At 32.9% G+C, this 17,607-nt stretch overlaps 2 protein-coding genes across 2 annotated transcripts; one reads left to right on the top strand and one right to left on the bottom strand.

Moving 5' to 3' along the window:
• Positions 1-1,287: 1,287 nt before the first annotated feature.
• On the top strand, positions 1,288-2,648 carry LOC133692571 (transcription factor MYB44-like). The gene has a single exon (XM_062113621.1). It carries the CDS (start codon positions 1,442-1,444, stop codon positions 2,363-2,365), a length of 924 nt encoding a protein of 307 aa, XP_061969605.1. The 5' UTR covers positions 1,288-1,441; the 3' UTR covers positions 2,366-2,648.
• A 12,954-nt stretch (positions 2,649-15,602) lies between these two features.
• LOC133691056 (F-box protein GID2-like) lies at positions 15,603-16,463 on the bottom strand. The gene has a single exon (XM_062111376.1). It carries the CDS (start codon positions 16,381-16,383, stop codon positions 15,835-15,837), a length of 549 nt encoding a protein of 182 aa, XP_061967360.1. The 5' UTR covers positions 16,384-16,463; the 3' UTR covers positions 15,603-15,834.
• Positions 16,464-17,607: the final 1,144 nt, after the last annotated feature.

The raw sequence follows: 17,607 nt of genomic DNA, 5'->3' as shown, positions 1-17,607 counted from the left end.
AAAAATAACTAAACCTGTACTATTTAACAAATTCAAAGTGAAGTATACATGACAGGCTAGATTGGCAAGATTTTAGAGTATATTTGAAAGTAAAATATAAATTATTTTTTAAAATATTATTTACTTGAGAATATATTAAAATAATTTTTTTTATTTTTTAAAATATATTTTTACTAATATTATATCAAAAATTTAGAAATATAAAAAAATAATTTAAATTTTAAAAAAATCAAAATGTGTTTTAAAAATCATGATCAGATTGTAAAGACAAACGGGCCAATAGTACCGTTCGTCCCCCGCTTCTGCTTCCAAACTTTTGTCGTTTTATGTGCCAGCTCATCACTTCCGAGCGTCCTTTTCACTCCTCCTACCCATTTCAAATCAATTTAAAACAAAATCCTTCCACGTAAATGCTCTCCAGCCTGGCTCGGTCAAAGTCACCCCCCTCGCCCCCTCGCTTCATTTGCCTTTTTTTTTTTTTCTTAATTATTTTTTTAAAAATGTTCTTTTATCATATGATCAGATAAGAATCCCATTCATATCTCCCTCTCTCGGGTCTCTATCTTAACCCCCACGTTTCCTTCTTGTTTGTTTTTTCACTTAAGATTTAACCCCTCTTTCTGTAACTTCCAAAACAGTCGCTTATCAGGGTTAGCTTCATAACTAATTTTTAAAACTTATTTTTAGTATTTATATATCAAAACTTTTAATAACATAACAATAAATTAATTTTAAATAAAAAATTAATATTTTAGACAAATAATATCCTTGCACTATACCAAACACGCTTGTCTATTTGGTATTATAATACTAATTGTTTGTATGTTAAAGTAATTTTTATTAAAAAATATATTAAAATAGCTTTTTATTGTTTAAAATTTATTTTTAATATCATTACTTTAAAACAATTTAAAAATATTAAATTTATTAAAAAATACAAAAACAAACTATCAGCTGTAATAACTTAAAAAAAACAATTACAATTTTAAAATTTGGATTTCAGTTCCTTTAACGGGTTTCTCTCTCTCTCTCTCTCACTCTCTCTATTATATTTGTGTGTGAACTTCACGAGCCGTATAATGCAAACAGTAGATAAGCCAGTTGTTTCTTTTTTGAGTGGAAGTGCGTGATAATAATACGTGTAAGTTAGAGAAACGAAGTGACGACGCGTGTTAGTTTGACAGCTGTTTCTTAGTAACTGCCTTGCCAGGAAGAATCCCCACTGTTTAACGGCTATGACCGGTCATTATAACCGGCTTAACCAGGCATCCTTGCCCCTCACATATATACACCTCTCCCTACCATTTCCACCATGTTCTTTCATATATACTAAGGTGAGGCTCCGCCTCCACCACTTCACAAGAAAAACATCCTCTATTTACCAGCTTAATTTTCTCTATTCAGTTTAAATTTAGGATTTAATTTATCCCTAAATCAATCTATGGCTTCTACAAGAAAAGATGTGGATCGGATTAAAGGTCCGTGGAGCCCTGAAGAAGATGAGGCGTTACAGAGATTAGTCCAAACCTATGGACCAAGAAACTGGTCTCTAATAAGCAAATCAATCCCTGGTCGATCTGGAAAATCATGTAGGTTGCGATGGTGCAACCAGCTATCCCCTGAGGTCGAGCACAGACCGTTCAGTGCTGAAGAGGATGACGCAATCATCAGGGCCCATGCTCGTTTCGGCAACAAATGGGCCACCATCGCTCGCCTCCTCAATGGACGCACCGATAACGCTATCAAAAACCACTGGAACTCAACCCTCAAGAGAAAATGTTCCTCTATGTCTGATGACTTAAACGACGACGCACACCAACAGCCTCTTAAAAGATCCGCAAGTCTCGGGGCTGGTTCGGGTCTATACTTGAACCCGAGTAGCCCTTCAGGATCCGATTTGAGCGATTCAAGTGTACCCGGTGTGAACTCATCTCCGGTTTACAGACCACTGGCTAGAACTGCCTCTCTTGTTCCACCAAGTTTGTCCATTGATGTGTCCTCTCCAACTGCAGATCCCCCAACTTCACTGTGCCTGTCTCTGCCTGGATCCAATACTTGTGAGACTCCGGGATCCGGATCCGGATCCCGATCGTGTGCTGGTAACCAGACGCAAACACCGGTTGCACCTCCACTCGCTGCAGTTACTGTGCAGCAACAGCAGCAAATTCCAGCAGCGCAACAAAATGTTGAATTTGGATACGAGAAACAGTTTTTCAGTTCCGAGTTTTTGGCAGTTATGCAAGAGATGATAAGGAAGGAAGTGAGGAGTTATATGTCTGGGATTAAGCAAAATGGGCTGTGTTTGGGAACAGAGGCTATAAGGAGCGCTGTCGTTAAGCGAATTGGGATTAGCAGAATCGAGTAGCCAAACAGAGGGAAGAGAAGTAGTTTGTTAGTGATGATCATGATCATCGGGATGATCATGATAATGATGCAGCTGAGTTGACTCGTCGAGAATCGGAGACCATGAAAGAGGAGGAAAAAAAAGAGAAGAAACAATCTGTTTTTTTTTTTTTTTTTTTTGAGTTTCTTTAATCGTCGCTTTATACTGGAGTAGTAATTTTGGTGGTGTACAGGGCAGTTTCCTTCACCGGAGAAGAGAATCTCAGTGAATTTGGATATATATAAATTGATCTTGCTGTGGACCATCTTCAATGTTAAATTTAAGAGGCAAAGGAATGAAAGAAAACTGGGATTTAAATGAATCTCTGATAATGTATTTTAGGACAATTGCAGTTAAAAGGGAAAGCTGGTTTGCACTTTATGGTGATGAAAGGCAAAATAATTAAAATGAATTCCTGAAATTAAAAATCTTAGGACAAATTCAATTGAAAGGGGGAGCTGGTGTAGTGATGGACCAGGAAGGACACTACCATTTCTGTTTCGCATTCAAACAAAAATTATATCATAGTCTTTGCTTCTTGTTTGGAAGGGGGGAAGAGAAGTAGTAGAACACTCTTTGATGGAATGATTTTGTTTCATAGCTGGCGCAAGTTTTTTTTTTTGTATTCTGGAGATCAAAAATGAGAAATTGTACTGTATCTTGACCTAATTTTAAGCCACGTGCAAAGACTGGCAAGATCAATTTTTCGCTTTGGCTCTCATGCTTTTCAAATGATCAGATTTTGTCCCTTTAGTTTCCAAAAATCTTGATTATGATTTAAATTTTCTTTCCTTGTTTTTTCAATCTCTTTAAGATAAGAGAGAGAATGTCACTTAATTTTAACAATGCATAGAAAATTATCAATTACATCAATTTCAACCACAAAAAACATTTTTCTTAATGAAAAGTGTTCCACTAAAATGTTTTTTAAGCACTCTATTCCGACTAAGATGGCATATCAAAACCGAAAAACCTTTTGAATTTATGTTAATTTGGTTTTTGGATTGATTTTTGGGTTATTTAAAGCTATAAATGAATTTCTCAATATTTTTATGGTGTTTTTAAATGTTTTTAATGAAAATAAAAATTTTAAACACAAATTATCCAAAACTTAAATTTTTTTATGATCATTCGATTGTTAAAAATTAATATATATATATATATATATATATATATATATATATATATATATATATATATAAAGGCTTTAAATATAAAAAAACTTGGTGGGCGAGCTAGGCCTCTTTTTATGGGCTAAACACATAGGCCCACACACTTTCCTTTCCCGTATTTTACACTCATTCCTCCCTATTTTAAACATTAATTGATCCCAATAGATTGAATAAAAACTAAACTGAATTTTTCTTTATTGAATACCATTAAGATTTCAAATTTTTTATTTATGAAATTATATATTTTTTTATTTAACTTGAAAAAATTAAGTTGATTTTTGTTTTTTTAATCCAACTTTAGGTGTCCTTTTTATTACAAGGTTGTCAATTCCATTCTAGTTGTTGTTCTATTTTTTTTATAAAATAATAAATTTTAATTCAGAGCATTTTGGTATTTCGTTCCGGGATCCTATAGCGTGTATGTGTTTATAATTAAAAATATTAATTTAACATACATGATTTTACTTCAAATTTAAAAATAAATTAATTTAAAATTATGCAATAAAAAAAACTTAAAGCATCTAAACATATTTTCGTCTTCTACTAGTATTTAATAATTTTGGGAAAAAAGAAAAAATAATCTGTAAAGCTTGGGTTGAATGAAGGTATGCGAAAGGCTCGTTTTGTCATTAAATCTAGGGCAGTAAGGAGTAATAACTTTGTCTGGGAGCGAGCGAACAAGTCTTTATTATTTATGGCTGGTTAGTTACTCATTACGTGACTGGAATTTTCTAGTTTGCTTCTGTGAATGTCTGCTTCATTTCATGCTGTGGAATTTTGTTGTCCTGCCTTCTTCCTAAATGATATTAGTCAATTATCATGCTGTAAAATGTCAGGATACATCGTTGATCGATGAATTCTAATGGAAACCATTTGGCTTTTGATCTTTTTTTTTCCGTTCGAGAACCATCTTTCTAGTTAAGATTTCTCAGGATACAAATTCTGGTCGTTTTACATTTCTCAGCCTTAAATTCTGGCGTGGAGAGATATTTATGGCAAAGAAAAGGTTCACTTTTTTTTTTGAATCAAGAAAGAAACTGACCAAATAAACCTAAAACATCTCGACCAGAATTTAGATGAGAAATCTAAACGACTCAAGAGCCTAAGGGAGATAAAATTTATTTCACTTTGCTCTGTTTTTTTCGGCTGTTTCTTTACAGTTCCACAACCTGTTATAAGTAGTTGATCTGATGGTTATGAATATTTACTTCTCGTTTTAATTTTTCAAGTTTAAATATTAAACCAACACCTTGATGAATTTATTCTATGTATTCTTCAAATCATCATACTAGTTTTCTGGTTGATGAGCAGAGATATAAAGTATTCAAGACCACCAAGAACTGTTCCGAATCTTTTTTTCTTTTTCCTTTTCTTGTTAAATACAATAACCCAAGGGCAGAGACAATTGGGCCAGGGCTCCAAATGGATTGGTGCAGCGGACTTGGACAGATAAAGTAATTTGGTCATCATTGTTCACTGATTTTACTCTTCGTAGCAGCAGCATATCAGCTGCCGCATGGGTCTAGTTAGCCTCGGGCACTCCAGGAGACGATATGCCTGGGATAAGAAAAGGACGGTTTAAAAATTAACAAGACTGTAGAATGTGCAGGCTTCATGATTTCCTACGTTTTTCCCCGGTTGCAGAGGGCATGGCATTGTCTAGCGCACCTTAACATATCTTCCTCGTGAACATACTATAGAAAACGCGCAGATAAGTCTTGTGATCATAGCTCTTTTCGATGATGTATTTTGTACAAATTGACATCCTTTAGCCCCCAATCTAGTGGTCTTGTTTGTCGGTGCTTCCTTCAGAATCTTCTGGGGCATGGTTTGTAGAAAGATAAAAGGCACTCTGATTCTTCTGTAGAAAATGTATCAGCGCGGTGGAATGCCTAAAGTATGCAATATAGATGGAAGAAGAAAAACAAGAAAATGAAGTGCTATAGATACCCAATTATCTGAAGTCTAATACCAGAAACATACACAAAGGCCAAAGCAAACTGTCTCCTGAATTCTACAAGCTGTTCCAATGAAGTTCAACACTTGGAATTACTCACAACATTAAACTGAGTTAATTTTTTTAAAACTATTAGTTGCACTTAATTTCGGTGGTAATCTGGATTAATAATTGCCACAAACCAGAAAAAGATGACTAGCTCAGAATTCATGTTTTTCAGCAAGTATTGAAGATTAAAAAAAAAAGTATTGCGGACATCGTGGTGCACAAAGTCCAAGTTAGACTTCTCATCCAACTATCATATGCTCCTGAGATCAACTACTATCCTGGGCAACTCAAACACAAATAAAGGTGGTAATTACAGAACACAAGTCCAGCCAAAAGAGCTACTTAGATGGGAGTTCCTACCTCAGAAAGTCAACTAATTTTCTGTGCAACCCTGTGAGTGTCTCCTCTTGGTTGTTTGCATGGGCCAATAACTCAGGCGACTTAACTGAAAATGCCGCAAAGAGAATAGTAGCACCATAAGTTGAGATGGATAGCAAGTGTATTTCAGAATCTGCATTTCCAATAAAAGTCATTACCACTGCGCTTCGCTTCTCAAGGGTTGTGTACAGAAAAATGTTTCAAGTACCGGTATGAACACCATGAAGCATCATATCAAAACCAGCGTTGCATAGAATTGGATGCTACATCTATTGCCTGAAGACAAGATCATAGCTCACTGATTTAAATAGTCTGGACAAAGGAAACAGGACTCAGTTTTCAGAGCTCTTTTTGATTAAAAAAGAACACCATTTTTTCCCACAGCAAAGAGTAAACATACCAAAGAGGCGTAATAGATGCTCAGCGCCATATACCATTGAGGGAGAAACATTGTCTCTAATTGCATCAGCATACTGTTGGCGCTCACTTTTATACAGAAGCATCACTAGCAAGGCTTTGTCAAAGTAAAAACACAAACCTTTCATAATTTCAGTGGTTGATTCAAATATCCTACACCAACCATATCATCAGGCATAGGAACATCAACAATCAGATTAAAGTATACTAGAACTGAAGGGTACTTCAGTTATTGGCAACCAAAATTCTACAAAGATCCTAAACAACCTTCCCTCTCCTTGGGCCAGAAGAGAGTAGAAAAAGTTTCCATTTTTTTTTTCAACTAACTTGTGCCTGCTAGATCTTATAGCTTTAAAGTAGCTGTCACTAAAGGTGTAATACCAGGTTGACAAAAAAGAAGGTTCTGTCCTCACGACAGAGTTTTGCGACCTATACTTGCAATACTTCGTGCATATGTCTTGGATATTTGGGGTGCGAGGAAGTTTGATGAGCTGAAAGAAAAAAGACAATCAAATACATTAACTCAGTCATTAAAGGGAACTCTTCAGTAAAACACAATTTTTTTTAAATAAAAAACATATAATTATTTACATAATTATAATTTATAACTTTGATTAAAAGTAAAGTTAACAATAAATCAATAATAATACCATCAATATAAATATTAAAACTTTACTATTAACCATCTAGGTGGTGGCCCAGTGGTAAAAGCTTGGGACCAAGAGGTTTGCTTCCTTTGTGGTCTCAGGTTCAAGCCCTGTGGTTGCTCATATGATGGCCACTGGAGGCCTACATGGTCGTTAACTTCAGGACCCGTGGAATTAGTCAAGGTGCGCGCAAGCTGGCCCGGATACCCACGTTAAACTAAAAAAAAAAACTTTACTATTAAATTAATATTATAACTGACAACTTTCCCATGTTGAACCCTAAGATGTTCCAGTTGAACCTCACAACCATCCATGGCAACACCATGGAACTCAAATGGCACATTGCATGACTTAGCAACTTGAGTCATCAATCTGAGCTAGTTGGTGCTTCACACTTCAAGGCTCTGTAGATTTTACATCCTGAGAGCTTCAACCTTGCCTCTATGCCCTTCCAGCATATAAGCACCCAACCGCGGGATTGGCTCTCTAGAGGCTGGCACCATTTGGTCCAGAACATCCATTAGACCTGCTGCTCTTTGTATATTTGCATTTGATACTACATCAACGCAGGCAAGGAGCACCTGCTTAAGACCCAATATGGGCAGTCGTGACCGAGAAAAAAATCTACTACACTGTAAACTATCCCTCTCGCTCGCTGCCGAGAGAGATAACGGATAAATCTACTACACTGACAGTGCCTTGCGGCGCTAGATGGAGGGAGATGAAGAGAAAACAACACCAACTAGATGAAATGATCGATTTGGGCTGGATTTTCGTTCACAAAATGAGAGAAAATGAAGCAGAGAGATGGTAATTCGGCCCGCAGAGAGAAGCTAAGGGAAAATTATTAGTTTCACATTAAGACGTGCACACATATTATATTTTTATTAGTTTATAAATGGACGATGATCAGTCGGCAGACCAAGTTAATCTCTACGCCATAGCTTGAATATTATTAAAGGAGAAAAAGATTTTTTTTTCTTAACAATGTAGGTTATGACTTCAATAATTTTTTCTTATCACAGATAGTCCCTCCAAAATTGGACTAATCAAGTGCGACAAATATGTTAGCAAACAGAAATTTAAGGAGGAAAAATACCTAAATCATCCACTAACAACAACCATCAGGCGTTGTCGTTTCTTGGAGTATGGTTGAAGTGTTGGTTTTGACTGTCAATGCTTTGAACAACGATAAACAGAACAGAACAGAACGGAAGGAAGCAGCCAAGTTTGGTTGTCGTCCACTGCACTTTCAAGCAGTCCTCCCGTCTTGAATTTGTTCATATCCAGTTTTCAAGCTCTTCAGGAAAATATAGTCATACATATTCTCTTCAGGCACTATTTTCTTTGCTTTTTAATATATTAATACATAGCCACCATTCATGCATAGGAAACAGGGACCTGTCCCTCCCTGACACAATCCATTAGAAGTACGTCTATTAATTCAACTGCATAAGTATGATTTATAGCATTAACGGACGATAACTCACATTGGACCTGTGTGTGCTGGTTCTGGATATATAGGTATAGGATGGCCTAACATCTCATACTGTGCCAAGGTGCAGTTCAGCAGCTTGAATGAAACCCCTCTTTGTTTTACGCCAGACAAATGCATTCCTTAAAATTAATCGAAGGGATTGCTAGCTTGTACAAGAGTAGTCCACTACAATAATTCCAACATTTGAAAGAAAATCTGTAGTTGGAAGTTTACCAAAGGATACTAACCAAACAAAAGCTTCCACCGTCGGTGGAACTGGAGATTTCCAAACATATGAAGCTATCGGATTACTACCTTTTAAAAGTACTGAATCCATCAGCTTTCTGCATGAGCTAACCGACAATTGTCCTGAGCTATCATAAGTCCAAATCAATCTGTCCTTCTAATTAATGCAACAGATGTAACAAGCGCAACCATGGGAAGAAGTTAAGGGACAAATTTGCTAGCTTGTACTGACATAGTCCTAATAAATACGGTTAAATGAGGTCCCTTTTCAACTTACTTACAAAAACACTATGGATCACCGAGCAACATTTTCCATATGATCTGATGTTCAATAGCCGATCGTAAACTAGTTGATTATGGTTGGACAAATTAAACTGTGCTCGTAGAAGAGAGAATACTGAAGAAAGCTTCATTACCCATCAAAGATAGGCATAAAAAGAGAGGCCCGACGAAGAAGATTGAAGACGTGGAAAGTCTTGGAATTATTGGACGGTGTCGTCAAGATAATTCTTGCTGTTGACAAATTAATTTTGTAAGTTTTATTCACAGAAATTTTTTTTTGCAAGTAGAGCTGATTAACTTGGTGTCTTATTTATAGGGACTGCCAAGTCTGCAAACGAAGACCTTGCAATTTGACCAGGGAAAGGAGAGGAAAAGCCCCCGGAAAACACGTGGTGCATTCCAGAGCATTTTAGTTTTGCCGTCACCTGCTCTTTACCATTTTCCTGAAAGGAGGGACTATATACGTCAGTCAATACGTCCTGGGAGAATCAATATATTGTCTAATAACTGCAACAGGAAAAACATAAAAAGATGTAAGCCCTCGAAGAAACTTTGACCGCGATCAATTTTTACCCTTCTCTGTTGCTTTCTAGTAGCAGAAGCCGGAAGGGTCTGCGTCAGTGCCTTCGTAAAAACATAAAAGGCAGCATAAGTGCGCCTCGGACCTAGTCCATTTACAGGTGCAGGTGGAATACAAGTCATGGATTATTTCATCATCAATTACTCCAAGGTATGTATACGTAGTCAACCAGCTCTAAAATCTCAAATCAATTAACAAATAAAAAAAAATATAAAAGATAAAGATAGTCAATTACACGAGTATATATAAAATTTATGTTGTTTAATAACTTAGATTTACTCCATGGATGAGACAATTAGAAAATTCACTATGAAAATAAAATATTAAAAGATTTCATACAAAATATTCTTTCACATAAAATTCTAAAATAACTCATAACTCATGTTTTCTCTGGTTTCTTGGCTACCAAGTATAGTAAATATAAAGTACTACACAAAAGAATCAAGTAATGCTTGAATTTTACTGTTGAGATAAACTTCGTCAACATATCTATATGGTTCTCGACTGTAGTAATCTTCTTTACTAATACAAAACCATGTGATATAATTTCTAGAATAAAGTGATATTTGAAATTAATATGTTTGATTTTTTGATGGTACATTTTGTTCTTGGCCAAATAAATAACACCCTGGTTATCACAATGCACAACTATTAACTTATATGATAAACCAAGATTGTCAATCAAACCTCTTATCATAAAGTTTTTTTTATTGTCCTTGTTGATGTCATATACTCAATCTTTATTGTAAACAATGCAATAATAAAAAGCAAAATTGCTTTTCAACTAATGATACACTATAAGAGAGTGAAAACATAAACTGTCAGCTATCTTTTTTATCCAAATCACTAGAGTAATTTAAATCTACAAAGTCTTAAACACTACCTTTAATGCTACTATCATTGTCATGTACCAAACCAATATTTGTAGTACCTTTTATGTAATAAAATATCTATTTCATTGTTTACCAATAAACTTTAACAGGTTTCCATAAATCTATTGACTACACTAATATCATGTGAAATGTATGAACGAATGCAGACCATATCATATATAATGCTTCTAACTATACTAGTATATAGAACACCTAACATGTGCCCCTTCTCCTTCTCAGTTTCTAGTGACAAAGCTGAAGATAACATGAAATGAGATATAAATAGAGTGCTTCCTCGCTTGCAATCTTGCATAGCAAAATATTTAAGAACCTTCTCAAGATATTTTATTTGTGACAAGTATAACTTGTTGATGCATCGATCTCTGCGTATCTCTACACCCAAAATCTTTTTTGCTACACCCAAATCCTTTATCACAAATTCAACTCAATTGATCCTTTAAACTGTTGATCTCATACATGTTTTTAGAGGCATCAACATGTCATCAATACACAACAATAAATACACAAATAAACCATCTAATAGCTTTATGAAACACACATATCAATCATAATAACTCTTAAAATAATCATATCCAAGTATAAAAGTATCAAACTTTTTATACTACTACTTTGGTGACTACTTCAAGATATATAATGGTTTTTTTAATAAGCATACATGGTCTTCCTTACTTTAAGAAATGAAACCCTCTAGCTAATGCATATAGATCCTTTTCTCTTGCTCATTATGTAGAAAAGTTATTTTGACATCCAACTACTCAAGCTCCAAGTCAAATAAAGCAATGATAACAAGCAATATCTAGATGAAACTATATTTCACAATTAGAGAGAATACTTTATTGAAGTCAATACCTTCTCTTTATATAAAGCCCTTAACAAATAATAAGTGTGCTTTAAAACTTTCATCCATAACCCCTAGGATTCCATCTTTTCTATCGTAAGCCATGTTTCCTCTTGTAAGCCCATTAAGAATTCATACAATTCTAAATGAGTCTTTAAATCTAAATGAGTTTTTTCCTTAATTAATTTATGATTTTACCTAAAATTTATCATGTAACTCACAACTAAACAAAAGCACAACAATTCTACATTTCCCCTTATAATTTTCTTAAAAATCCTAAATCACCATATACTAAAACTTCAAATATTAAGAAACAAGCAATTCAATTCATCTCCAATTATCATCAGTATATCATTACAAATTAAATTCATACAATTTATAAACATTTAAATCAATTTAAATTCATTTTCCTATGCCACATCTTTAGCCTGCCACACATCCTTCAAAACACCAAATTTCCTTCTTTTCTTCTAGATTTTGTACTCTTTCCTACCTATTTCATCCCAAATGAATCAATTTCCATCAACTTTGTATTTCCTTAAAATTTTTACATAAACCCTAACTTGAATTAGTTGAGATTTTTACTAAAAAAATATAAATAACCTTAATCAATTATGAAATTAATGTTAGATAAGACATTACTTAATCAACCTTGATGCCAAAGATCAATTATTTTGCAAGCTCAAGCTTCCAACACCTCATTCCTCTTCAAATTCTTTCTCTCTTTATTCTCAACTTTTCCTCTTTTAAAAATTTCCTCAATACATGATTAGATTAGTGTTTTCTCTGTCAATTCTATCTAAACACCCTAAACATACCCTAATTATAGTACAAAATAAAAAAAATTAAAGAAATAAGAATATAAAAGATATACTCTTACATAAATGGTTAATTGTACCATTTATAAAAAGGGAAGATGAACCTTTTCATTTATTTATGATTTTGCTATTAATGAGTCCCTATATTATTTTATGTATTTTCTCTTGGCCATTGGTAAATTCATACAAACTTCCCGAAATTTGATTGACTTCAATTTTAACTCTAGGTCGAACAACATATTGGAAGACTATTTAAAAATTTTCAGCTTGATCTAATAATTAGATTGAGAGTTATTTTTGATATTATAAAATTTAATAGTAAGTAATTTTTATGCAAAGGCGTATAAAATCATATATTAATTTATTTATAATTTTGTTCTATTTTTATAAATATTCTCACCCCAAATTTATAAAAGTTCTTCCTATAAAATAATTATTTTACCTAATCATAAAAACATGATTTATCATTAATTAACATTTAACGTATCAATTTAATTATTTTATCTCATCTGAAATTTAAATTAATTTAATGGGGATGTTCATTCCAAATTACGATAATTTTTCTTCTAATTTATCATTTTTTAATTTAAAATTATCCTATTTAACATCAATTTATCAATTTTTTGGTCGAGAGTTTACAAAGTAACACTTGAACCACTCGATAAATCTTTGGTAGTGAGATAGTGAAAAGTTAAAATCTTGATCCTTGAAAAAGATATTTGTGAAAAGTTTTCTAATCTTGAACCTATAAAGAAGATCACGAGTTGATAATTAATTCTTGAATGGTAGTTCAAGGAGTAAAATATATGATTATTCGAACCATTATAAACTTGGTGTCTCTCTTTTAATCTCCATCTCATTTTATTTGTGTCTTGCATATTTCATATTTGTTTCCAAGATTTGAAATGTTAAAGGATTAAATTTTTTAAAGTATAATTAAATCCTAATTCATTTCCTTTCTTATATGTTATTTTAGACTTTCACATGTGGGTTGAAACCCTATGCAAAATGGAATTCCACTAATATTCTTACATGTGCAATTTTAATGAAATTCTTACATATATGATATTTTTATAAAATTTTTGGCAAATGCAAACTGTACTGATATATATATTACATGCCGTCTGTGTAGTTACTGTTGTTTGTTCTAAACTATTAAGTTGCTACTTGATTTTGATAAATACATACATATTTTATTTATAAGAAAACAATTATGTGGGAGCGGGGAGTTGAACCTTAATTGTCAAATCCTATTATAAAACCAAAACCCTCATTGTTGGGTTGCTGTAGTAATTTGTTATGATTGACGTAAATGTTTAGGGTTAATGATGTAGAGGTAGAGGTTACTTAGGGTTTGGGATTAAGGTTTGTATCTAGTGTTTATTTAAGGTTTGGTACATGCTTGTTTTTTTAATTGTAATACTTTTAAATATCACGTTTGAGAACTACGGTATGTAACAAACATTATTATTTAACTAAAAAAATTACTTTCTAATAAGTAAAAATATCTAAAAAAAATTAGCAGCTACGCGAGAGGATAGAAAAGCAAATTCGAGTTCATCAAGGAATCATTTTATTGTCAAATCAAGTCACACAAGGATCTTATATGTATAGTTACAACTTTTAAATAGGCCAAGTTTATATGTATAATATGTTCCCAAAAAAGCTTTCAATTAATATAATGGAAGAATTGATACAACATGTAGAAAACTTGTAACCCCTCGGAGAGGGATCTTGGCTCCAGCAGCCGTGAAAATGACGAAATTAAGATTAAACAGAAACTGTGACTGTGAGCTTCCAACTCGGAGGTATACACAGGTCCAAAATGTAGAAGATACCAAATAACCGAGACAGCCTAATCCTCTTTCCAGGGACTGCGGCTTTGTACAAATATAATTGACGTGGATCGCCCAGGATTTTAGGAACACATTGATAGACAAAAACTGTTCAAGAAGGTGTCCAAATCCGATAATTGAGTCATGTTCAAATTTTATAGATGGATTTCTGATAGAAGATTGAACTGTGCCAAGCTTGTTTTCTACTCGAGATCCCACTCCACAAACTCTAGAAATTGCTTCATACCGTATTTTAAACTTTTTTAAGGCATTTAAAACCTTTCTTTTTACATTTTATAAAATTTGCCATAATAAAACTATAGGATTTTACAATTTAATTGTGTTTTATCTTGTATTAGAGTCTTACACGTGTGTCAATAATACTCAACATGCTCAACCACAACTTTTATATCTCTTTTATAGAACCACCACTTTTATGTCTCTTTTTAATGTTGGGAACGCACTTCAATCTGTGTTGTTAAAAAATTTAAAAAATCTTTTTTTTGTTTAAAATGTAATATGGTTTTTATATTTTGAATCGTTTTGATATGCTGATATCAAAAATATTTTTTTAAAAATAAAAAAATATTATTGGCATGCATTTTGACACGAAAAGTTATTTAAAAAGCACCCGTAACCACACTGTCAAACAAGTTCATGTGAATACATGAGAATCCAGCGTATACAAGAATAATTATTTTTTAAAATATATTTTATTTAAAAATATATTAAAATAATATATTTTATTTTTTATAAAATATTTTTTATTATAACACATCAAAACAATAAAAATTATATTAATAATTTTTTTAAAAAATTTTACCCAATCTCCAAACACAATACCGATCAAATAGAAATTGATTGTCTATTTGAAAGTATGGATCAAACAGAGATTGATTGCCGGTTTGAAAGTATGGTTACAGTTATTTTTCAAAATGTTTTTCATGCTGAAATATATTAAAATGATATATATTTTTTACTTTTTAAAAATTATTTTTAAAATCAGCAAATCAAAACAATTCAAAATATATAAAAAAACTAATTTTTAATAATAAAAATTAATTTTTTTTAAAATACAGTTAGCAACGGTTAGAAATATAGAATTCATGTTTAATATATTTTTTATTTAAAAATATATTAAAATAATATTTTTTTTATTTTTTATATCTTTTTTTTCTCTATCCATCCATATTTTTATTATGTCTATAGTCTATGACCACACAACTTTAAAATAAATTAAAATAATATATTTTTTTTATTTTTTTAAATTTATTTTTAATATCTATACATAAAAACCCAAAAATATAACAAAATTAATTTAAAACAAAAAACTAAAACAACGGTTCAACCCCCTCGCCACTATGGCAAAATTGACAGAAAGCATGGGAAGTGGCAGCCTTTAATTACAACTGTGCCCTACCATTTTGGCCCTTTCTGTTCAAGCCTGTTCCTGCAATGAAAACCCTTCCTTAACCACCCCTTTACTAAAAGGAGATAACGAATAGATAAAAACAAATTCACTTTCTTCATCAATTTGTATTTTTCCATGGAATCCAATCACAGATTCGTAGCTCTTGCAACTCAAATAAAAGTATAATCACAATTGTGATTACCCAGTTGGACATAAAAGCTAGCAAAAATGCGAGACAGCAATTACTTGAGTACATTAAGGTTTACATATTACAGATCTAATTAGTAATAACCCAGATCAAATACAACAAGAAACAAACGAAAGCCAAAAAGACAAAGGAAAAGAAAAACCCAAACCAAATTTAGACAAAAACAAGGAAAAAAAATATAAAATCCCAGATTAGGATTTAACAAGACATTCTCTTATATAAATTACATAATAATCACTCTAATTCATCTCCCTCTGTTGCTAAAATTCATCTTCTCATAATACCGAATTGAAAGCAAAGACAAAGACAGATGCACCTCATCCTTCCCCCACCTAGCCGGTGGCTTATTTCCAATCATAGGCGAGAACGGATTCCAGGCAGAAGAAGAAGTTGAAGCAGAGCCTGCGGAATTTGACTGTGGCTTTAATAGAGGCCGGAGGTACTGAGAGTGAAGTCGACGAAACCCACCAAGAGCTAAAACAACAGATCTCATTTGTTGATTACCACAACCCATGTTACCCCAGTGTCTTGTACAGATCAGCTCCCATAACCTCTCATCCTGTACTGTCCGGTGCCACTGCTTGCTCACACACGCTGCCCTACCCAAAGTACTCGCGTCCACGTGCTTCAACACCTCAAAAAGTAAATTCTCGTCTAAATTCATAAACCCAGATCCTGTATTGACCGCAGATTCTATTTCTTCCTTGTTTTCGTCTTCTTGGTACCTCTTCTTCTTCATTTTTATGTCAATTTTGTTTTGGTTTCCGGGATCGGTGTCAAGTGGGCGCTTCATGGAGAAAGGGAGGGAGGGGGGATAGAGAGAGGGAGGGAGGCGGGTGTTAGATAAAGGAAATAACGAGGGGGGATGGGGTAGAGATGGGTGGGAAAGGGGCCTTGGTGGTTATCGAAGAGGACAACAAGGTGAATTGATGCTGTTTTCTTTTCTTTTTTTATATTTTTGTACATGTAATTGACGATTTTGTCCTGGTTTGTATTTTTGTTTTGTTTTAGTAAAATCTTATCGATGTTTCGGTGTATTTTGTTTGTTAATTTCCTTTTATTTATTATTATTCTTTTCAAAGCCAGCTAACTTGGTTGTTTTAGGCGGTGTTTGATTTGATAGATGATCGTGTTTTTTAATTTTTATATTGTTTTGATATAATAATATTAAAAATAAATTTTAAAAAATAAAGAATATTATTTTAATATATTCTTAAATAAAAATCATTTGAAAAAACAACTTCAATTGGTTGGTTGCTTATTATATACATATATATTTTTTTCACCTTAATTTGCGTTGGATGTAGGATCATGTTTCTACCACAAAGCCTGAGAAGGAATCTAACGAAAGAAATGGGGGTCAGGAGAACGAAGACAGGGTGTTTTAAGTCATTTTCGTTTTTTTATTTGTAAAAAAAATAGATTGAAGTCGCTTTTGTTACGGTCTAGCCATGCTTGCCCAACAACTATGCTGAGTCATCAGTTAATTTTGAATTAAATTTCTCTTTTAAATTTTGAGGAATCACCTTTTTTCATTTTCACAATTAAAATGAGCAAATCCTAAGTTATATAATTTTCGTTTTATGAGAATCTATCCTCTGTTCTATACGAAAATATCTTCGAGTGAGAAATAAAACCGCCCTATAATATATGGTTGACGTGTGATTTCTTTAATTTTTTTATATTTTTAAATCGTTTTAATATATTATTAAAAATAAATTTTAAAAAATCGTAATACTAACTTATTTTTATAACATAGAAAATAATAATTTCCAGTGAATTCTTGAAAAAAATAAAACCAGCCTTGTAAAAAAATAAAATCAGCCTTGTGATATCCAGAACTTAAGAACCCATATCTGAATTTGATCAAACCAGCCTTGTCGTCTTCTTCTTCGCTCCATATCCTCTCTCATGGGATTGTTGCTAGATGAGAAACTCGAGCAGGAGTGTTGAAAGGGAAAGCATGTTGCTTTTTTAAAAAGTGTTTTACAGATGACCATCTTGAATGGTCTCGAGG

Source organism: Populus nigra, chromosome 4 (assembly GCF_951802175.1).
Source record: "Populus nigra chromosome 4, ddPopNigr1.1, whole genome shotgun sequence".
Lineage (NCBI taxonomy): Eukaryota > Viridiplantae > Streptophyta > Magnoliopsida > Malpighiales > Salicaceae > Populus > Populus nigra.
This window is presented reverse-complemented; position numbering and strand designations above follow the sequence as displayed.